The sequence below is a fragment of the Manis pentadactyla genome, chromosome 12 (assembly GCF_030020395.1).
Source record: "Manis pentadactyla isolate mManPen7 chromosome 12, mManPen7.hap1, whole genome shotgun sequence".
Classification (NCBI taxonomy): domain Eukaryota; kingdom Metazoa; phylum Chordata; class Mammalia; order Pholidota; family Manidae; genus Manis; species Manis pentadactyla.
The window spans coordinates 64,720,763-64,745,830 of NC_080030.1; the positions used below are offsets into that span (position 1 = coordinate 64,720,763).

Here is a 25,068-nt window from a genome sequence, read left to right on the forward strand (position 1 = left end):
ATGAGTATTTATCTCCACTTTCACCAAGAAATGAAGGCTTAATTTTATTCTTTAAGCAGAAAATTATAACTAAGTTAACTGTTATATATTATTGTCACCAATAAATAATTTACTCTATTTATGTTTAAAAGCATTTTTATATGTTGGTTTGCCTTAACAGTTTGATATTGGGAAGAACTGGTTAGAAGCAACAATTATGAGGAAAATTTTTTAAAATGCCACAAGTAATGAATTTTTAATGAGTTTTTTACTTAGCTCACTATACCAGTTCTCCACAAATAGTGATTTTTAAACAGCAAACATATACACAAAGACCCAATAAAAAATATGCACCTAGAATTTTTGTCCAACTATAAAATGTATAATATATAGGGTGAAGATAAAACAGGGATTCTAAGACTCCTCTGCACCTTTCTGGGGCTATGACTTAAGAAAGCACTTCATTTAGTGAATGTGAAATTCAAGAAAAGACAATGTTAGCACATATAAAAAACTGGTGTAAGAAATCTCAGAGAACAAGCCAGAAAGCAATTAATACAATTTAGAACAGGAAACCAGTTGATTTCAACATCTTCCAAAAATAACAATGGAGTATTATAAATATATATAATATATAAATATATATTTATAAATATATAAATATGTTATATAGAAATATAAAAATATATAATATTTAAACACATATCTATATATAACAAGCAATAAAATTTGTGTGGAGTTAAATATTAAGCAACATGATAAATTAGGTGGGTATTTCTACTCTCAATTAGGAAAAAAGAAAAACAATGAGAACTTTCAGGAGAAACAAACAAAAAAAAGACATGTAAGTTTAATTATGAGGTGTAAATCTGGCATCATTGAATAACTGAGAGTGAGCCGGGATTTTAGGGGCCTTTTTCCTAGAAGTTGTGATCTCATAGTAAAGGAAATGTAATTTTAGCTCCACAATTATAGGTTCTTAATTATGTAAATACCCAATCGGTTTTTAAATGTTAGGATCACCCTTCAGAAAAAACAGAAACATTAAATGTTACATTAGAATAGAATGTGAACTTTGTTAAGTTTGACAATATAAAGACAAAGTTACAACTTACAGAAAATGGGCAGTAGGGAAGATGCGGAAAGAATTATAGGAGGGCTAGATCCTCTTATAACCTCTAAAATTGTTACACTATTGACCAGAGGTTTAAGTAGATTATTTAAAGGTTAAAGATAATCAAAAGAACTAAAATAAAAACTACTGAAAATTGGAAGGAGAAGGAAGGAAGGGGATAGAAAAGTCAAATTAACCCTCATCTGTAATGTCAAATGAAAAGTGATCACCTCTATGATGGTAGACTATACTGAAAAAAATCAGTTGATTTCAAAGTGATTCAGAGTTATTTACTGTTAGATTTTTAAGGCCAAGTCTGATAACTTTAACTATTCTCTAATACACTGATCTTCTTTGTTATAGGGAATTTTCCCATGTATTTCAAGTTAAGACTTTATGATTGGTTTATGATGACAGCTATTCTTTAAAGGAGAGTGTACTGCCTAATTATTATTTCACAGGGTAGAGCTACACTACAAATTAGCCCTTAATTCTCTTCCTTTTTTACCATGCTTCCCTTGATCGCATGCACCAGGGTCTTAGAAATCTTCAAACACCAGTTTTTCCTCCTTCCCTTTCATCTTCATCCTCTGCAATTTTACACTGCTTCACCTGCCAATAGGCTCAGGCATATTCCCATCCCCATAAATTCTTCCTTTAATCCCACATGACCTTCTAGCCAATGTTTACTTTCATCCTTCCATTTATGCCCAGCTTCTTAAGAAAACTCTATTCTCCCTTTTTTTCTTATTCAACCCTCAGTTCTTTCTTTTCTTTAATTTTTATTAAGGTATTATTATTGATATACACTCTTATGAAGGTTTCACATGAAAAAACAATGTGGTTACTACATTTACCCATATTATCAAGTGCCCACCCATACCCCAATGCAGTCACTGTCCAAGTAAGATGCCACAGATTCACTGTTTGCCTTCTCTGTACTACACCGTTTTCCCTGTGATCCCCCACATCATGTGTACTAAATAATATCCCTCAAACCCCTTCTCCTTCCCTCCCCACCCACCCTCCCACACCCCTCCCCTTTGGTAACCTAACCACTAGTCCCTTCTTGCAGTCTGTGAGTCTGCTGTTAATTTGTTCCTTCAGTTTTGCTTCGTTGTTATACTCCACAAATGAGGGAAATCATTTAGCATTTGTCTTTCTCCGCCTGGCTTATTTCACTGAGCATAATATCCTTCAGCTCCATCCATGCTGTTGCAAATGGTAAGATTTGTTTCTTTCTTATGGCTGAATAGTATTCCATTGTGTATATGTACCACCTCTTCTTTATCCATTCATCTACTGATGCACCCTTACTTAGGTTGCTTCCTTATCTTGGCTATTATAAAAAGTGCTGTAATAAACATACAGGTGCATATGTCTTTTTGAATATGAGAATTTGTATTCTTTGGGTGAATTCCAAGGAGTGGGATTCCTGGATCAAATCTTATTTCTATATTTAGTTTTTTGAGGAACCTCCGTATTGCTTTCCACAATGATTGAACTAGCTTACATTCCCACTAGCAGTGTAGGAGGGTTCCCCTTTCTCCGCATCCTCGTGAGCATTTGTTGTTCTTAGTCTTTTCGATGCTGGCCATGGTGTGAGGTGATATCTCATTGTGGTTTTGATTTGCATTTCCCTGATGATTAGCGATGTGGAGCACCTTTTCATGTGTCTGTTAGCCATCTGAATTTCTTCTTTGGAGAACTGTCTGTTCATATCCTCTGCCCATTTTTTGATGAGGTTATTTGATTTTTGGGTGTTGAGGCATGTGAGTTCTTTGTATATTTTGGATGTTAACCCCTTGTTGGATATGTCATTTACAAATATATTCTCCCATACTGTAGGATGCCTTTTTGTTCTGTTGATGGTGTCTTTTGCCATACAGACACTTCTTAGATTGATGTAGTCCCATGAGTTCATTTTTGTTTTTGTTTCCCTTGCCTGAGAAGATGCGTTCAGGAAGAATTTGCTCATGCTTATATTCAGGAGATATTTGCCTATGTTGTCTTCTAAGAGTTTTATGGTTTCATGACTTACATTCAGGTCTTTGATCCATTTCGAGTTTATTTTTGTGTATGAGGTTAAACAATAATCCAGTTTCATTCTCTTGAATGTAGCTGTCCAGTTTTGCCAACACCAGCTGTTGAAGAGGCTGTTATTTCCCCATTGTATATGCATGGCTCCTTTATTGTATATTAATTGACCATATATGGTTGGGTTTATATCTGGGCTCTCTAGTCTGTTCCACTGGTCTATGGGTCTGTTCTTGTGCCAGTACCAAATTGTCTTGATTACTGTGGCTTTGTAGTAGAGCTTGAAGTTGGGAAGTGTAGTCCCCCACACTTTATTCTTTCTTCTCAGGATTGCTTTGGCTATTCAGGGTCTTTTGCGGTTCCATATGAATTGTAGAATGGTTTTCTCTAGTTCATTGAAGAATGATGTTGGTATTTTGATAGTATTTGCATTGAATCTGTAGATTGCTTTAGGCAGGATAGCCATTTTGACAATATGAATTCTTTCCATCCATGAGCATGGGATGTGTTTACGTTTATTGGTATCTTGTTTAATTTCTCTCATGAGTGTCTTGTAGTTTTCAGAGTATAGGTCTTTCACTTCCTTGGTTAGGTTTATTCCTAGGTATTTTATTCTTTTTGATGCAACTGTGAATGGAACTGTTTTCCTGATTTCTCTCTCTGCTAGTTCATTGTTAGTGTATAGGAATGTAACAGATTTCTGCGTATTAATTTTGTATACTACAACTTTGCTGAATTCAGCTATTAGATCTAGTAGTTTTGGAGTGGATTCTTTAGGGTTTTTTTATGTACAATATCATGCCATCTGCAAACAGGGACAGTTTAACTTCTTCCTTACCAATCTGGATGTCTTTTATTTCTTTGTGTTGTCTGATTGCCTTGGCTAGGACCTCCAGTACTATGTTGAATAGAAGTGGGGAGAATGGGCATCCTTGTCTTGTTCCCAATCTTAAAAAGCTTTCAGCTTCTCACTGTTAAGTATAATGTTGGCTGTGGGTCTGTCATATATGGCCTTTATTATGTTGAGGTACTTGCCGTGTATACCCATTTTGTTTGTAGAGTTTTTATCATGACTGGATGTTGAATTTTGTCAAATGCTTTTTCAGCATCTATGGAGATGATCATGTGGTTTTTGTCCTTTTTGTTGATGTGGTGGATGATATTGATGGATTTTCGAATGTTGTATCATCCTTGCATCTCTGGAATAAATCCTACTTGATCATGATATATGATCTTTTTGATGTATTTTTGAATTTGGTTTGCTAATATTTTGTTGAGTATTTTTACATCTATGTTCATCAGGGATATTGGTCTGTAATTTTCTTTTTTTGTGGTGTCTTTGCCTGGTTTTGGTATTAGAGTGATGCTGGCCTCATAGAATGAGTTTGGAAGTATTTCTTCTTCTTCTACTATTTGGAAGACTTTAAGGAGGATGGGTATTAGGTCTTCACTAAATGTCTGATACAATTCAGTGGTGAAGCCATCTGTTCCAGGGCTTTTGTTCTTAGGTAGGTTTTTGATTACCAGTTCAACTTAGCTGCTGGTAATTGGTCTGTTCAGATTTTCTGTTTCTTCCTTGGTCAGCCTTGGAAGGTTGTACTTTTTTAGAAAGTTGTCCATTTCTTCTAGGTTATCCAGTTTGTTAGCATATCATTTTTCATAGTATTTTCTAATAATTCTTTGTATTTCTGTGGTGTCCATAGTGATTTTTCCTTTCTCATTTCTGATTCTGTTTATATGAGTAGACTCTCTTTTTCTCTTGATTATTCTGGCCAGGGGTTTATCTATTTTGTTTATTTTCTTGAAGAACCAGCTCTTGCTTTCACTGATTCTTTCTATTGTTTTATTTTATTTATTTATGCTTTAATCTTTATTATGTTCCTCCTTCTACTGACTTTAGGCCTCATTTGTTCTTCTTTTTCTAGTTTCCTTAATTGTGAGTTTAGACTGCTTATATGGGATTGTTCTTCTTTCTTGAGGTAGACCTGTATTGCAATATACTTTCCTCTTAGTACAGTTTTTGCTGTGTCCCACAGATTTCGTGGTGTTGAATTATTGTTGTCATTTGTGTCCATATATTGCTTGATCTCTGTTTTTATTTGGTCATTGATCCATTGTTTATTTAGGAGCATGTTGTGAAGCTTCCATGTGTTTGTGGGATATTTCATTTTCTTTGCGTAATTTATTTCTAGTTTCATACCTCTGTGGTCTGAAACAAACTGGTTGATACAATTTCAATCTTTTTGAATTCACTGAGGCTCTTTTTGTGGCCTAGTATATGACCTGTTTTTGAAAATGTTCCATGTGCACTTGACAAGAATGTGTATTCTGCTGCTTTTGGGTGTAGAGTTCTGTAGATGCCTGTTAGGTCCATGTGCTCTAATGTGTTGTTCAGTGCCTCTGTCTCTTTACTTATTTTCTGTCTGGTTGATATGTCCTTTGGAGTGAGTGGAGTGTCGAAGTCTCCTAGAATGAATGCATTGCATTCTATTTCCCCTTTTAATTTAGTTAGTATTTGTTTCACATATGTAGGTGCTCCTGTGTTGGGAACATAGATATTTATAATGGTTATATCTATCTTCTTGTTGGATTGACCCCTTTATCATTATGTAATGTCCTTCTTTGTCTCTTGTGACTTTCTTTGTTGTGAAATCTATTTAGTCTGATACAAGTACTATAACTCCTGCTTTTTTCTCCCTATTAGTTGCATGAAATATCTTTTTCCATCCCTTTACTTTTAGTCTGTGTATGTCTTTGGGTTTAAAGTGAGTCTCTTATAGGCAGCATATAGATGGGTCTTGTTTTTTTATCCATTCAGTGACTCTATGTCTTTTGATTGGTGCATTTAGCCCATTAATATTTAGGGTGATAATCGATAAGTATGTACTTATTGCCATTGCATTTAGATTCATGGTTACCAGAGGTTCAAGGTTAATTTCCTTACTATCTAAGAGTCTAACTTAACTCACTTAATATGCTATTACAAACACAATCTAAAGGTTCTGTTTTTTTCCTCCTTTTCCTTCCTCCTCCTCCATTCTTTGTATGTTATGAATCATATTCTGTACTCTTTCTCTCTCCCTTGATTGACTTTGGAGATAGTTAATTTGATTTTGTATTTGCTTAGTAATTAGCTGTTCTACTTTCTTTACTGTGGTTTTATTACCTCTGGTGACAGCTATTAAACCTTAGGGACACTTCCATCTATAGCAGTCTCTCCAAAATACACTGTAGAGATGGTTTGTGGGAGGTAAATTCTCTCAGCTTTTGCTTATCTGGAAATTGTTTCATACCTCCTTCAAATTTAAATGATAATCTTGCTAGATAAAGTATTCTTGGTTTGAGGACCTTCCGCTTCATTGCATTAAATCCATCATGCCACTCCCTTCTGGCCTGTAAGGTTTCTTTTGAGAAGTCTGATGGTAGCCTGATGGCTTTTCCTTTGTATGTGATCTTATTTCTCACTCTGGCTGCTTTTAATAGTCTGTCCTTACCCTTGATCTTTGCCATTTTAACTACTATATGTGTTGGTGTTGTCTTCCTTGGGTCCCTTATGTTGGGAGATCTGTGCACCTCCATGGCCTGAGAGACTATCTGCTTCCCCAGATTGGGGAAGTTTTCAGCAGTTACCTCCTCAAAGGCACTTTCTATCCTTTTTTCTCTCTCTTCATTTTCTAGTACCCCTATAATGCCAATATTGTTCCATTTGGATTGATCACAGAGTTCTCTTAATATTCTTTCATTCTTAGAGATCCTTTTTCTTCTCTGTGCCTCAGCTTCTTTGTATTCCTCTTCTCTAGTTTCTATTTCATTTATCATCTCCTCCACTGTATCTAATCTGCTTTTAATAGCCTCCACTGTGCTCTTCAATGATTGGATCTCTGACCATAATTCATTCCTGAGTTCTTGAATATTTTTCTGTACCTCCATGAGCATATTAATGATTTTTATTTTGATATCCCTTTCAGGAAGATTCATGAGGTCGATGTTATTTGAATCTTTGTCAGGTGTTGTATTCATTATTTTACTTTGAACCAGGTTTCTTTGGCATTTCATATTTGTATATGGCACCCTCTGGTGCCCAGAAGCTCTACTCCCTGTAGCTGCTCAGCCCCTGAAGCAATGTCAGGGGTTGCAGGGGAGCGGTATTGGTGCCTGGGGGGAGGAAAGAGCTGTTTCATGCTTCCCAGCTGCTATGCCTGTCTCCACTGCCTGAACCAGTGGGCCGAGCACCCTGGTATAAGCCTCTGTGCTTGCATTTGTAGTTGCTGTAGACTGGTCTTCCCTCTGGCTGGCCTAACATCAGGATAGGGTTTGCCAGTTTGTGAGCTAGGTGGGGCTGCCAGGGAGAAAGGTGCAGTAGGCTGCGTATCATGGAGGGGGTCCTTGGAGCTGTGTAGCCAGCCAGGGAGCTGGAGCGCCTGAAGATTGTGGAAGCTCCCAACTTGCTGGGCAAAGTGCATCCAAACAATTTTGTGTACCTGTCCTTTGCAGTAAGCACTGTGCAATCCTTGCCCCTTTAGCAGCCTCTTGCTGTTAAGAAGTCTCTCAAACTGCATGCCTTTTTATTTGTCCCAGAGCAGCCGCATATGAATCCCTGCTTTCCAGAAGTGGCTGGAATCTCAGTCTCTCCAGGAATTTTGCCTGTCTTAGCTTTCCAACCCCCTAATCACAAGAGTACCACGCAAGCACCATGAAGGGTAGGTTTGTGCTCCCAGAGCAGATCTCTGGAGTTAGGTATTCAGCAGTCCCAGGCCTCCACTCCCTCCCTGCTCTGTTTCTCTTCCTCCTGCCAGTGAGCTGGGGTCAGGGAAGGGCTTGGGTCCTGCCGGGCCATGGCTTTAGTATGTTACCCTGTTCCATGAGGTTTATTCTTTTCTCCAGGTATATGCAGTTTGGTGCAGTCCTCTTTCCTGTTGCCTTTGAGGATTAGTTGCATTAATTGTATTTTCATATTATATGCAGTTTTAGGAGGAAGCCACTGTCTCACCTCTCATGCTGCCATCTTTAATCCTCTCCTCAACTCTCAGTTCTTGCTGAGTTGACTGCAACCCCATGTTGCTGAAACATCCAGAACAGCTTTCTCTCTCCAGAAAACATTCACTCACTTATTCACACAACTAATACTTACTAGTTCATTGATAAAATCTGACATGGCTCCTGCCCTTAAGGAGCCTGTAGTGTAAGGTATAGACAGACATTCATCAATTATACAGATAAATATATACTCATAAGCTAGACATCTGCGGTGAAGGAAGAGGACAAGGCATGAAGAAAGTGCTTAACAGAAGGAACTTCATCGGGTCTAAGGGCCTGAAGAAAATTCTCTACGGAAATGACTTTCGATTGGAGAAATAAAGGAAAAAAACAGTTCACCAGAGGAGCTGGTGGCCAGAAGAACCTTCCCAGCACAGCACATTCATGGCACTGTGTCCATGAGGGGAAAAGTAACCTGTACTAGCTCTGTTACATCATTTCTCATTTCACATTTTAAAACTAATTATCTGTGTCCATGTGCTCAAGACCCTACTCTCTCATTTGATAAGATCTAAAAGGACTCAGATCATGTACATCTTGTTAATTTGTTACAGGGACTTGCCAACGTCCTGTTACATTGCACATTCTCAATAAATATAAAGAACAAGTGAGTATTATCCCTGACTCTCTAATTGCCAAATCCAATGAACATGTTTTTATTTCTTATGTTATTGTGTCTCTCAGTGTCAATTCATCAGTTAATAACTATTTCCTTCTGACCTTTGATACACTCTTGGTTCAATGACACCTTTTTTTCCAGGTGCTCCTCTTACCTCTCTTAGCTTCCTGTTTCTTCACATATCCCTAAATTCCACCCATGACTCACCACTTAACACATACTCTTTGGGTAATCTCTTTCATACTCAGATTGTTTCAACTTCCCTCCACTGGATCTCGTATCTTCATTTCCACTGTGGACCTGTGAGTTGCACATTCATGTAGCCACTATTTGCAGGTCATATGCACCTATAAGCCTTACCAGCCATTTCAAAATCAAATGAGCAAAACCAAGTTCATCATTATGCCACGGCCCCTTAGACCAACAATAAAAAAATAAAATTAGGTCCACTTCCATTATTTTATCTCAGTTGATGGTATCACCACTCATTTAGACACTTGAGCTAAATATCTGCTGGTTATCTTCATTACTTTCCACAGCTGAGTAATCATCAAGGTCAGACAGTTTTGACCTCAAAATACTTAGCTAATCCTTCTTTTCTCAGCCTCTTGACCACTTAGCTTAGTGCATACTGTCATTTCCTTCAAGATGTCTATCTACCTTCCTCTAATCAATAGCAACCAAGCTAAAATATAGGTCTGTTATCACCATTCCCATTTACAACTTTTTAGTCTGGAGGATAAAATCCAACTTTCTTAACATTGTATGCAAAGCCTAGGCTACTGTTTGTTTCTGCAGCCCCACCTTTCACCACTTCCTCCTCTAGGGAAACCACAAAGTGCTTGTGGCTCCTGTACACAGCACACATTTCCTGGCTTTGTGCCCCTGTACTTTAAGTTGTAATACTACCATTCCTGGGTACCTTTCATCATACCAAAATACATCCAAAAACTCTCAACAACCTAGCTCTCCATGGATTCCCCAAAATGAATTGTATGCCCCTTTTACCATGAACCCTCTTATAATACTCATGCAAAGCCCTATTGAAATGCAGCATTTTTTTAAAATCAATGTTTGTGTAATGACTTGTATCTTCCTTTGTGAGTTTCATGAGAAAAAGAACCACATTTAACAGCCAAAATACATCCAAAAACTCTCAACAACCTAGCTCTCCATGGATTCCCCAAAATGAATTGTATGCCCCTTTTACCATGAACCCTCTTATAATACTCATGCAAAGCCCTATTGAAATGCAGCATTTTTTTAAAATCAATGTTTGTGTAATGACTTGTATCTTCCTTTGTGAGTTTCATGAGAAAAAGAACCACATTTAACAGAACACATAATCCACAAAAGGAGGAAAGAAAAATGACATTTGTTCATTTTTCAATTTCTATCTAGTTCTTCACAGTGCCCAGAGCTTCTCTAAATGCTAAAAGTACCTCAAGGATCAAAATAGATAAAAATACCTGCTCTCACCAGCTGCAAAATAAATATACTATTTTACACAGTGAAAAGTAATATGGTGCTATGGAGAAAAAATAAAGCATATAATGGGTATATTTCCTATTGAGCTAGGGGAAGGTGGTAATGAGGAGCTGAATTTTGCTCAACGACATGAAGGGAGAAAGCAGGCTGTGCAGGTATCTGGGGAAAGAATATTCCAGACAAAGGGAAAAACAAATATGGAGACCCTGAGAAGGTAAAATGCCTGATGTTTTTGAAGCATAGCAAGGAGGGCAGTATGGCTGGAGGAGGGTCAAAGAAATAGATGAGATCAGAGGAATAATGGGGTAGAGGCATGTCCAAAGAGTGTGATGGGTCATATGATCATTATAAGGACAAGTTTTTGCTCTTCTTGAGACAGGAGCCAAGGGGGGTTTTGAGCAAAGAGGGGTGATGCAATATGACTGTGTTTAACAACCTTGTTCTGGCGCTGGGTAGGAACACTATGAAGATCAAGAAACAAGTCAGGAGGCTATTGCAGAAATCTTAGCGAGAGTAAGATGATCATGTACCGTACCAGACTAATGAGTGGGGGTGCTGAGATGAAGTTAACTTCTGAATATACTCTGATAGTACACTCTATAAAATTTACGACTGAGAGTTTGCAGAGTCTGAGAGAAAGAAAGGCTGGGATGATACAGATTCTTGACCTGGGCAGCTCTAAGGTTGGGGTTCCCACTTACTGAGATGAGAAGAACCATCTTGGGGAGAGAAAATACATTGTGTTGGAGAAGTCCATTAAGGCAAATGCCGACACACATTGGACATGTATCTCTACTCATAGCTTCCCAAACCTTTATGGTCTGCCCACTGATTGGCAGAGGGTACAGTGAAACTTGCTCCCTGCTTTAAATTCTAAGTTGAGTTTGCTGCAGAAGAAAAAGGAACTCTTAAAACTTAAAATGAAAATAAATGAGAATAAACAAATCATCTAAGAAAGCTTTAGATTCTTAGGAAAAACTGGCCCCATCAGTCTCCACAGAGAAAACAGGCAGCTTTTCACTCCCAACATTCTCTGGTTCACCCAGCTCACTTGACTTCATCCTTCTCAGAAGGCTTCATCTACAATGGAGGCTCTCAACAGGGGCTCCTAGTCCCCCAGAGATGCTGCAGAATGTTTCTTGGTGGAGAATGTCTGGTTGCCACAAAAGTAGCTGATGTCAGAGTGGTTGTTCTGAGGCTTGGGACACCCTACACAATAACAATTCAGGTTCTGGTCATATAATTGTTTACAAATATCTGATATAGGACCTAATTCACTTTATATATAAACAAAAAAGTAATTGTTTCATGGTTTTAATAGACAATGGATTTTTAGTTATATAGTTACTATGTAAATTGAGGGAAGATTGATTGTATTTGGAGTAGAACTCCATACACACAAGGCCAAAATAGGTTTGCATGGTTTTAACATATGTTGAATTTTCTAGCAACAGAAGTACATATATACATATGCACACACACACACATATATATATACACAAATACACTTCTTTTGTTCTCATTTTAAAATGTTAACTCTAAAGGATAGGTACTGAGGCGGAGCCAAGAGGGCGGCGTGAGTAGAGCAGCGGAAATCTCCTCCCAAAACCACATATATTTTTGAAAATACAACAAAGATAACTCTTCCTAAAGGATGGGTACTGATAATATTTAAGCTTTGCTCCAGGGTTTCTCAAAACCAAATTCAAACTTATGCATTATAAACAGATGTAAAATTCTGATGTTTTTTTATGTCTTTTATTGTCATGGTACCTGAGCATTTACATGTTGAATATGTATTATTATATTATTCTATTTTCACTTACTTCCATTTTATATTATAATTAGGACAATATATTGATTTTTACATGAAATGTTATGTGTAGTCGTATTATAAATTTAATCTCAGGATAGTAAACAAATACTAAAATAATTTGTCATAAAAATAGGGCATTGGATGCAAAACAGTTTATATCCTAGAAAGTACCTGCCATGGAGCAATCAAGCTCTTCTCACAAGTAAGGCCTAGACTTTGGCACACCAAGAGAGCAGAGCAGTGATGACCAACGTTCCAAATTTAGAGATTTCAAGCAATCTGGAGCATTAAAATGGGTAATCAGTGGTCAAGGAGAAGGCATTTAACTTTCTGAATGGGCACTATTCGAAAGCAGTCATCAGCCCTTAATGTGCTTTTGTAGTGGTGTGTGAAGTGCTAGATAATTGCAGGATTATCTGAAAGAACGAACATTAATACTCCAAGTTCTTCCTTCAGTAACCACAGGCTACACAGCTACAGCTCAGACAGACGAGCCCAGATTTACACATTATAAACAGAAAACACACGTCTTCTGTGCTAATTTTATATGAATAGGAGCAAATTAATCATTTTTCTGGAATCAATATATTCTTGCCCAAAGCATCCTATAAGAGGATTTCTGATAATAAAACATCCGAAGGGAAATATCCTGACAAGTAATTTCCCTTAATTCCAAATTCACAATAAATTATGAATGAATATAATTCATTTTTCCTTTGCCTGTCTCCTTTTTGGTCGACTTAACCTCTCTGAAACTGTTTTTACATCTTAAAATGATGGTGATTACCCCCTCCTCACAACTTTGTTGTTCTTTTTTTTAAAATTTTAAGTATGGTTGACATTATATTAGTTTCAGGTGTACAACAGAGTGATTCAATAATTATGTACTTTGTGAAATCCTCACCAGGATAATTGTAGTTACCTTCTGTCACTATACAAAGTCATTACAATATTATTGACTATATTTCCTGTGCTGTACCTTTCATCCTCATGACTTACTTATTTTATAATCAGAAGTTTGTACCTCTTGATCCCCTTCACCTATTTCACTCATCTATCCCTACCCCCTCCCTCTGGCAACCATCAATTTGTTCTCTGTATTTATGAGTCCATCTCTAGTTTTCGTTTGTTCGTACTATTTTTTAAATTCCACATATAAGTGAAATCACAGGTATCTATCTTTCTCTGTATGACATATTTCACTTAGCATAATTCCCTTTAGGTCCATCCATGTTGACACAAATGGCAAGATTTCATTCTTTTTTGTGTCTCAGTAATAGTTCATTGTGTGTATATACATCTTTATTTATTCATTTATTGATGGGCATTTAAGTTGTTTCTGTATCTTGGCTACTGCAAATAATGCTGCAATAAACACAGGGGTGTTGTACATTTTTCCAAATTAGTGTTTTCGTTTGTTTTGGGTAAATACCCAGAAGAAAATTACTGAATTATATAGTTTCTCTATTTTAAATTTTTTGAGGAAACTCCATACTGTTTTCTATAGTGACTGTACCAGTTTACATTCCCATGAACAGTGCCTTAACATTTGTCATTCTGACAGGTGTGAGGTAGTATGTTGTGGTTTTTATTGGCACTCACAACTTTCCTCTGAGAATTAAATGAGAAAACAAATGTAACCTAATGCTACTGGGTCTATCATTTTATTATTACTGTGTACTATCTTAAAGTTTTATTGAAAGGCACTTAAAATTAAGATCTGGATGACACACTGGAACTTTGCATCTTAGTATCATATTGAGGATTTGGTAAGATAATATATGCAGAAAACTGCAAAGGAGACTGACATAGTAAATACCAGTATATGTTAGACAGTAAATATTATTATTATTGTTACTGTGCTAACACAACAAAGAAAGAGCATTGTACAAAGACATTTTTATTAATAAAACCTGTTCATATCCTGGCATTTCTTTTTAAAAAAGAAAAGTGACTGACTTACCACCTAGAAATAGGTAATATGTTGACCCTGGCAAAAAATAAATGACATAATCACCCATTAACTCATAAATCATTTATTGCTTATAAATTAGCCTATGAAAATAAGGAATTTCCTAATTAATTATCTCTATTCAATGTCTTGTAAAATGTTTTAAATAGAGATGTAAGATTATTTGTACAAGAGGAAAGTTAGGGTGGTCCAGCAGCATGCAATCTAGTTCTCTGTGACTAGATTACAAAGTGTTTATACAAGTGTTTCTCTTATCTGACATTAAGGAAGAAGGTAATTTGGGTGGATGTTTAAGGAATTCCCCTTTATTGTTCCAAAAACAAACAAAAAAAGTATTACCCATTTTGAGAAATACTAACCCCAGCTTTGCTTTAGTAAGCCCAGAATTTCACATTTAACTTTGACATGAAGAAGGAAAAAATATAACAGCTAAATCTTAGAGGTTGTGTACTTAGAGATGTTCAAACAGCTCCAGAAAGCTGTGAAATTATAGTCCTTCTGTTCCCTTGTTAGATTTTATTTATTTTTAGTCATGAACTATTTAAAAACTTTAAAAAAATCAGAGAATGTAACAGACACACATGGATTCAATACCACCTAATGTTGACAAGTTGTAACATCTGCTTCAGAAATATTTCTGAGGAGATAATGCTTCCTTTGCATACTACCTTCTTTATATAATTGTTTCTTAACTTGAACTTCCTGCTCGCTATAGCCTGGCTTGCTTCAAATGATTGGGTAAAAGGGCCTGAGTTGTGTCCACCTCTCTTTTGAAAGTACATATGTTAAAAAATATACTCTGAAGGCAGAAATATAGCCTTTGGAAAAATGGGGTTTTAACAGTTCAAAACTTCACAAAGGAAAGACAGGCAGTGGCTAAGAGTCAAAACCTGGTTAAGACAATTAACACTAATTGACTAATATTAACCCTTTTGAGGAACAACTAGAAGACTGGATCATCAACCATTCTTACAAAAGTTCTCACCCACGTTCTTTAAGGCTTCATAAGTGTTTTTACTTCTAATGATGCTTATTACAATATTAGAGAATAATGTTAGAGATTTCTAATTCTTCTAAAATCTAAAATTATTCAGGCCATAGTAACATCTAGCTGGGATTTTGCTACTATCTGACACACATTTACTAATAAATTGAAATAAATATTTTAAAAAATTTTCCTTTAAGTAAAAAGACTTTTAAAAAAGTATGCATTGAACAATAAAACTATGTGGTAGCCACTTCTTGGAAACAAGGAAATAATAAAATAGATTATTTTCTTTAATTTATTGATGTGTTATGCTATCATTTAGAGCCAAATAAATGGCTATTAAGTGTATTCTATACTTTAGAATAGTGTATTTCAAGCTTTCAAATGAAGACATAAATTTTGAAAAACCACACCATTTATACTTAAAAATAGTTGATGGTAAATTTTATGTTTTTTACCACAATACAAAAAAAAGCACTCACTATCACTATTTGACTCAATACTATTTCCAAAAAGCTTTAATAACAATTTAAATTGTGTATGTGGAATTGCTTACAATGGTGTTTACTTATTTGTTTTCTGTTGTAATATCTTATGTTTATTAATTTTTAGGAATGCATCTCACTTTGCATTTTCTTTGACTTGGTAGTTCTTTTTTTACTAACTCAGAGTTTAGTTTCTAATCTGTGCTATAAAACTGTCCTGCCAATTGGTTTCAGCCTGGGCAAGTTCACTATGGATTCAGTGAGACTGAGGAATGATGATGGAACGTTTTTGGGGTCAAAGGGTTTGTTACCCAGCTTGTTCTCCTGGCGATAGGCCAAACACTAGAATCACATCTGCATTCAGCAGTCTGCAGGTCTATGATCTACCTCCACTGCGATCTCCACCCAAAGCACTGGGCAGAGCTTTTCATATAGTGCTTCAGTCAATAATAGCTTATTGCCTACAGGTGTGAAAGCAGTAGCCTAGCAGCAGGCCAGGTACATCATCAATTAGTTTAGGGTCAGATGAGGATCCTGGCCATAGGAACTTCAAGTTTCCCCCCAGAGACATAGTCTCAAAATGAATTTTACATGGAAATTGAACAAATATTCTAATAACTCCAAAGAGTTTAAATCTCCTCTTGACTTTAAAATTTAACTTAAAATAATCATGTACTAGATTTAGTTTTGTGTTAACTATGTTTAAGAAAGACATTTTAAAATCAATATATATTTTCTGTAGGTTAATAATTTATGTACAATAGAAAACAAATTTTTAAATTAAAAAGCAGTGTAGAATAAGTGACTGAAGAATACTGTGAATTAAGAAACAATGAGATTGTGGATAAAGTGAAGTTTCCTATGGCCAGAATTCTCACCTGGCCCTGGTCAGCTGGCTTACTATAGAAGTGTGGGCAATATGTTGCTATTGACTCTATATAAAGACCTCCATCCAGTGCTCTGCACAACACGGTAGCATGGCTGCACAGCTGCATGGCTGCAGGAGAGCAGCAACTGGAGTGGTGGCAGTGCTGAGGACAGAGACTGAGATGGCTGTAGGAGTAGAGAGGCCCAGAGGCAGAGACCGGCTTGCTGTGTGCAGACTTGTTCTGAGTAGATGGGATTCTAATGACTGACCTGCCACTGTGGGAATAAAGTTGGGTATAAACCCTTTCGCCCCAAGAATGTTCCATTGTCATTTTTCGGTCTCATTAAATCCATAGTGAACTTGCCTGGGGCTGAAACCCATTGGCAAGATGGAGATTCAAATAAAAATGGTCGAGTAAAGTTGATCTCTCTGTGTGTGGATAAAATAAGAGTTCCTGTGGCCAGGATTCTCACCTGGCTCTGGTTGACTAGCTCACTACACACGTGTGGGCAATACATAGCTACTGACCCTATATAAAGAGCGCCACCTGGTGGTCTGGGTGACAAGGTGGCATGGCTGCAAGGCTGCAGGAGAGCAGAGCAGAGGCTGGAGTGGTGGCAGTGCTAAGGACAGAGGCCCAGAGAACAGCTGTGTAGGATGGCTGTGTAGGCAGAGGGGCCCAGAGGATGGCTGTGCGGACAGAGAGGCCCAGAGGACGGCAGTGCAGGATGCTGTGCAGTCAGAGAGGCCCAGAGGATGGCTGTGCGGGTAGAGAGGCCAGAGGCAGAGACTGACTTGCTGCATCCAGACTCACTCTGAGTGAACGGGATTTTAGTGATTGACCTTCCACCATGGAAATAAAGTTGGGTATAACCCTTTCACCCCAGGAACATTTTACTGTTATTTTCTTTGGTTACATTGAATCCATAGTGAACTTGCCTGGGGCTGAAACACATGGCAAGACAATTGATGTAGTTGACAGGATTCATTGTTGACCAAGGAAAAAGACAGGCTGCCCTTATGGGAGGGATGCTTCAGTGGGCTGCTCCTGTGAATGGGGAGACAGTGGATTGTCCCTCAAAGGGTATGTGTTCTGAGGTGGCTTGCTTCCTAGAGGGCTGGGCCCCACTCCAGGACTGGAGGCAAATGGAGGTGATATCTGAGGCAGTAGAGGTGGCCATTGGCATAGTAAGTAGGTCTTTTGAGAGACAGAGCGCCTATGAGGCAGCAGGGACTGTGTATTGGCTGCTTCTCACAGTATTAAAAAAGTCTACAGAAGAGAAGGACATGCTCCTGAAAAGACCCAAGAAATGGTGGCATGAGAATGCAAGCTGCAAACTGCTGTGGATTCACTGAAGAAGGAAATGGCATTGATAACGAGAGGAGGCAGCACAAGAATACCAGTAGTGCTGCCAGGTGCTCTGAAGGAGGAAAAGGCCATCAAGGAAAAACACAAACTCCTGAGGGAAGCACAGGCAGAGGTTGCACAAGAACACCAGAGAAATCAGAGGCCCAGAGGATGGCTGTGCAGGCAGAGAGGTCCAGAGGCAGAAACCGGCTCACTGCGTGAAGACTCACTCTGAGTGAATGGGATTTTAGTGATTGACCTTCCACCATGGAAATAAAGTTGGGTATAACCCTTTCGCCCCAAGAACATTTTACTGTCATTTTCTTTGGTCACATTGAATCAATAGTGAACTTGCCCAGGGCTGAAACCCATTGTTAAGATACTGTGTTACTAACTTTTCATAAAAATGCCTATTTATTAATAATTTCCAGAAGTGTTTGTATATTTTTACCTTAGCATTAAAAAATCATACTTATGAATGAGTATCTTGATATATTTGGAAGGAAAAAATGTGACTTTCATCCCAATTATCTTCCAAAACACAATTATAAATAATAATTTTAATTTCTCAGCATAAGTCAAATTTCTTCATAATAGTATATGATATATTAAATTGGTGTTACTACTTGAGAAAAGGTATAAACTCATTACAAGAGAAATGATATTTATGACTGAATGAAAGAAAAGATAGTTTATTTGGAATACCAATTAAAATAATGAATTAATAGATTATCAAGCCCTGCCAGGATAGGCAAATTTTACAAAAGCACAGTCATTGAATGCTCACCAATATGAGCACTGAGTTTTCTTGAAAAATTAGCAGCAGCAAGATTTGGTGTCTACTGAAAAGACCCTGTGGGGAACCCTGAAGTTCCTATGGCCAGGATCCTCACCTGAACTTAAACTACTTGATGTAATTGGCCTACTGCTAGGCTACTGCTTCCACAACTGAGGCAATAAGCTATTACCGACTGAGTCCTACATAAAGAGCTCTGCCTGGTGCTCTGGATGGAGGCAGAGATGAAGGAGGATTACAGACCTGCAGACTGTTGGATGCAGATGTAATTCTAGTGCTCAATCTATCACCAGGAGAATAAAGCCAGGTAATATGCTCTTTTACCCAGGAACATTCCTTATCATTCCTTGATATCACTGAATCCATAATGAACTTGCCTGAGCTGAAAACCATTGGCAAGACAATTGGTGATGTTGGGAGGATTCATTGTTGACCAAGGAACAGAACAGACTGCCCTTATGGGAGGGTGAAGAGAAAGGTACCATCAGCCCCAGAAGTGAAGGAGCTGGGGAAGGATAAGGGGGTGGTGCTGGGGGCACTGACCCCTCCTCTATTGAAAGTACACCCGGTGATTGTAAAAAAAATAAAGACACAGCAACTGAGGGTTCCCCCAGGAGAGATGCAGCCCCCTCCCCAGGTTGTGGAGCACTCGATGCTCCACCCCTATACTCAGGCTGAGCTGGTAAATTTGGGCTCCCATTTTAGGCAGAAGCTGTCAGAGTCAATATCAGCTTGGCTCCTGCATCTGTGGAATATAGGAGGGGATGGAATTATTTTGTCTGGATCAGAGATGGGAAAGCTATCATCCCTGACAGTTCAGCCTGCCTTGAGGCAGAGATTACAATATGCACATCAGACCCCAGGAAATCACTCCTTCCTCAATTGGCTTATGGCTGCACTTCGTGCTGTGTTGCCCAATCAGGGTGATTTACCATCCTCCCCTGCTAGATGGCAGAAGTATGCTGAGCTCTAATAGGTGTTACAGGAGCTAGGCATGAAAAACGCCATCTATAGTACAGACAATATTGGCACAGATAAGGAGCCTTTTCCTGCAGAGATGAGAAATGCTATGCTTCAAATGGCTTCCACATCCCTCTTTGGGTCTCTAGTGGCTATTCTTGCCCCTCACTTATGGTGGCCCACAAGTGAGGTTACCAATATGGTAGCAGACTTGGGAGATGCTTAATCAATGAAAGCACAGAAAGAAACGACGTCTGCTACTCAGAGGAAGAATTTAAGGGTCCTGTGAAGGTTAAAAGCACCTAGATATGGATTGATTTAATAGGAGCAGGAGCAGACAGAAGGAAATTAGACGGGAAGTCAAATAGAATCTTACTGGAGCTGTGGCAATACTGAAACCAGAGCAGAAATTCCATCCACTGAGAACGAAGAGGCAGAGGTCAGAGACAGAGCCACAAGACTGGACTGTGTGTTTGCAGGACTTCCTGCTGGAGAGCGAGCCAACCTCACCTGAATCCACACAGGAAGATGACTAGGGGACACAGTTTGGTTGAGGGGAAAGGCCACATGTTGAAATACCTATCCATTGGTCCCCTGTAATTGTACAATGTGTTCTGGCTCTGGTGGACACAGGGGCTGAATGTTCACTGATTTATGGTAACCTTGAGCCATTTCCCAAGACTCTGCTTTTATAGATGGATACAGGGGTAAGGCTATCAGAGTGAAACAAACCTAAATCCCTTTGGGAATAGGATGTTGTGGGGAAGTTGGGGTTCCTATAGCCAGGATCCTCACTGAACTTAAACCACCTGATGATGTAACTGTCCTGTTGCTAGGCTACCACTTCCACACCTGTAGGCAATAAGCTATTTTTGAGCTATATAGAGAGCTGGCCCAGTGCTCTGGGCGGAGGCAGAGACTCTAGCGCTTGACCTACCTCCAGGAGAACAAGCCGGGTAATAAACCCTTTCACCCCAAAGAACGTTTGCTGTCATTTTCTTTGGTCACATTGAATCCATAGAGAACTTGCCCGGGGCAGAGACCCATTGGTAAGACAGGTGTCTACCCACAAAGGTACATACTGTGTACATCTCTCCCATCCCTGAATATATTTTGTGAATCTATATCCTGGAGGGTTTATGGTTACAGACCACTGCAGGTGAGTTCAGACTGAGGACATATGTGGTGAAGGCAGTTCTGAGGGGAAATGCTAGGCACCCACCCAGAGCTTTGCGTGTGTTGAGTTGGCAGGCAACTAATACCAAACAATACATATTGCCTAGAGGGCATAAAGAAATTGGAGGAACCCTCCAGGAACTGGGAAAAGTGGGTATTAAAATAAAATAAATGTTATAAAGACTATGTCATTTTAAGTGGAAAAAGAAAGGATAGCAAATTATCTGCATACTACAATTAAAACTTAAAAAAAAACAAGTTACTTAAATAGGGGACAGAGGAGACCACACTGACATGGTAATAGTGACTATATTGGAACAGTAGGAATCTGGATGAATTTCCACCTCCCCACACCTTTTCCAAATTTCTACCATATGTTATGTGACCTATATAAACAAAGCAAATAATTATTTAAATTATGAATCAATCTAAACAAATGTACCTATCCAGGGTACAAAAATATAAGTATATGTTGGTCATAACAAAATTTTAAATGCATTTGATTATCATCATTGAAAATATTCATAAGCAAATATATATTTGCATTGTTCACCTGAAGCACTGTGTGAAATTTTTTGTCACAAGCTCCTAGCATCTTCCTTTTTTATATTTATAAATTTTAATTGATTATTTATTGAAAATAAAGCCTTGGAGTATAAAATAAATAGTATATCATTGAGTAATATCTCCTCATGGATTTCGATTATAAAAATAGAAATGTTTCATGTAGGAAAATAAAATTTTAAGGTCCAAAAAGAAAAACACAATTCAGAAAATGCACAGCTTTAAAGCCACAAGCTTAAATGAAAAAGAAAACTGAAACCACTCTATTCAAAATAAGTCATAAAATATGACTTTAGTTGACATAAACTTTATGGAACCTGAATCTTGCCAGAAAGTAGATTCTCTGTTGCATGGTAGTCCTGTAAACTGATTAAATGGCTCCTTGACTCCTTTCCTTTCAGCTATTTAAAAGGTAATTCCTTTTAAAGCTCCAACCTTTTAGCTATTACTTTACAAAGCAACCAGTATGTATGCTTTCTCTTAACTGTTTATCTGTATTTGTTAAAACTGGGGAAAGTTGTTAGTGCATTCAGTAAATTCCTTACAGTTGGCTGCTTTTTCTTTCCATGTGTTAGAATCCCTTTAATGTTAGATTGAGGGATTACAGTAATGATTGTATGTTTTTATGTAGTACCTCAATTGATTCAGTATTTCCCCAGTATATAATGCTGTAGTTTTGTTCTTTCAGCATACAGTCTTAGAGCCAGGCTAACTGGTAATTGTTTTTACAGCTTTCCAGGGAGATATATAAAATATACTTATGAACAAAGTGTTAAATAGAATGACTTAGCAGCACTCCCAAATTCCTACTGGCCTTTATTTACTTTGAAACTGAGCAGTAGCTTTCAATAAACTGAAAAGGCAAAAGAAAGGGGTAAAGGCCTCATTTTCTCATTGTTCATTGATGGATGGAAAGTGTTCTGAGCAGTGATCTGAAACAGCTCTATAATCAAAAGGGTGACTGTGGATGGACTTGCCTTCCACAAGAAAAATGAAGAAAGCTTTAGCTCAAACACCTTTGCACATCACTTTTAAGAGAACCAGGTCATCTATATTATTTCACAAATTTCTTCCATTTGCTAAGAATGCAAAATGTTATTTCAGGCAACACTTTTACTTACTATACATATAAAATGGTATGTGAACTTGGTGTAGTGAATCTGTGCATTTTATTCATGTTCATTAACAGGCTTCAGAATATACTTGTACCTTCAAATTCAATTCACAATAACTAATTAATAAAAATTTTTTTGGATAATTCAAATTTCATTTATCTGGTGTTAAGTCTCTGGGAAGGAACTGCAGAATTTCTCTTAAAAGAAAATTAGGCACACCTTAGATATGATTTCCAAAAAGAAATTTGGCCAAAAGTGGAAACTACGTATGGTAGAGTATACATATACACATAAATAATTTTCTAAAATGAGCTTTAAAGAAAAGTTTAAAACTTCAGCAGATCCCTATCTTGTAAAAGTCAAATCTGAAGTTTTCTGGATGGATTTACTTGCTGATTTCTCTAAGGAGACTCTTCCCTCACTGTTTACATGGTTGACTTCCAACATCTAGATCTCAGCTCAGATGCCTGTCAACACTTGATTACTTGCATGATACTCTAGAGAAAAATGAAAAAAAAAATGGGATTCATAAAATCCCTAAGTTCTGATTTTAACTACTAGCTTCTACTTTGCCTGATTTACACAAAGCAAATGATCAATTTAATGTAATCCTAAAGTGATAAGCAATGCTGAGGGAAAGCAAAGCAAAGGCTTATAATGATTCAGAGCCTGCCTCATTGAGAAGTGATTATAGCACATGTGGCAAACTAGAAAATAATGGTTTTACATCATTTTCATACTAGCTTTTCCCTGTATATGCATCTACATTTTTAAATGGAAGATAAGAATTTTGAAGTTTAAGACCAATATTTACATGTAGCCTCCTTAAATTCCAAAATGTAATACAAATAATAATATACATTGTTTATATATAGACTTTTCAATTGAGTTATGTAATATAATTACTCTTCTAAATGAAGGAGCAAATATTCTTTTTCTCCACACCAGCATTAATAAAGTTATACAAATAATTCATATCAACATCATAAAAATTAGTGTCCAGTGAGATCCAGATGCACACACTTCTTTCCTTTCCTCCTAAGGTTATCTCACCTTGCACTTTGGACACTTCTGGGCATTCCGTTGCCCGTGCTCAATTTCACTGGCCCAGTGACGCAACAATTTGTCTCCTTTTTTGTACTCCTTGCAGTTAACACCTTCATGCCAAGGAGAGTGGCACTTGAAACACCAGACGAATTGGCAAGTGGGACACTGGATCTGTATAAAGAAAAGTAATATTAAGGACTAGTAGATACACTGGAAGTGTCTAAAAGTATAAGAATGGTGATTCTTGGGGAAATTAGCTAAAAGGTTATAATTTGTCCAGATTTAAAGGATCTCCCCCTCTACAGTACATAAACTACAGTAAGACATGACTATTCTATTACTAAAGAAGGAAAGGATTGCTTTGGCATGGATGATTTTTGGCTTTTTGTAAACTATACTGTAATTAACACTTGAGATATTCTGGCAATAAGTTTGGCCTTATGAACATCAGCTTGAAGTACAGTGAAAAACCCAAAGGTTCACTGTGCCCCAATGCCTCACATGCAGGCTGCTGCCCTTAAATCCACTTTTCCGTTGGACAGCCAATGTCCCAGGCATTTCATTGCTCTTTTGACCAATGGCTTCATTCACTTTATAAAATGAAAGCCACTTCTTCAATGAAATGCTTCTTCAGATGAAAACCACACTGGTAAACAAACAGCTATGCCAGTATTGGCTATCAAGCATCATCTAAAAAGATGGATACTCCTGATTTGCATTAATCCAAGGGAGATTAATCACAAAAATAACACAAAGAATCCTGTTAGAAATATACCAGCGTGCTGGGCCTGTGGCCTATACCCAGCAAACTATCAGAAAGATGTCTTTGTATTTTCACTATGTGGAGCTGTGTGTACATTTGTTGAAAATATTTGTCTTTCACTTGACATAGAAGACATTTGATCTGTCTTTCTTTATTTTGTATGTTTATAATAGAATTCCAATAAATTCTATTCCTCACACATACCCCATTTTCACACATTTCCAGTTCTTTCTAAAAAATGTACGAGGGTAACGTGACTTTCCTTAAGTTTAATCAAGCCCTGTTTGATTAAAATGAATTAATAAAATGTCTCACTATGACCAACCTTGATAATTATTGTGCTCCTACATATTACTTCACTGTAACATGAGTGAATTTACTGACTACATGTTGAAGAGTGGTGAGAATTTCTTTGGTAAGCTGTACACAATATCACTATTTACATTTCTTTGGAAAACCACTTTTTTGACAGCAGTAGCTCCAATCTATAGAGTAACTGAGTGGCAATTACAATCACAACTCTGTTTCTAACTCTGCAGTTTTCACTTACATCAAGAATATCTTTCTTATGCAAATATGAAGCAATAAAAGTACTTTTGCTTTAATTCATAACAAAGTAGTATTTTGTCATGAAATTTAAAAAATCATGTCTATTTATTGGAATTCTATTATAAACAGTAATGTTCACACTGCTGCATCACATGCATTATTTATTTTTATCAACAAAATAATGTTGCAAACATTGTGTGAATATCACAAGTTTACAGATGAGGAAACTAGACTCACGGAGATTAAATAACTTTCTCAAAGTACTTCAGCACGTGTATATGTTCATAAGAAGCTTAAATATAAGTGTGTTTGGCTCCAAGACCAGCGTTCTTTTCCCCTGTGCCAAA

At 37.4% G+C, this 25,068-nt stretch overlaps 1 protein-coding gene across 2 annotated transcripts in view; it reads right to left on the minus strand.

Annotated features, from left to right (window-relative positions):
* The window catches only part of RNF217 (ring finger protein 217), a 152,535-nt gene that overhangs the window by 20,934 nt on the left and 106,533 nt on the right, over window positions 1-25,068 (minus strand). For both annotated transcript variants that reach the window (XM_036903900.2, XM_036903899.2), the window contains one exon: window positions 23,416-23,580. In XM_036903900.2, coding sequence (XP_036759795.1) covers window positions 23,416-23,580 — 165 coding nt within the window. The remainder of the gene's footprint in view (window positions 1-23,415; window positions 23,581-25,068) is intronic.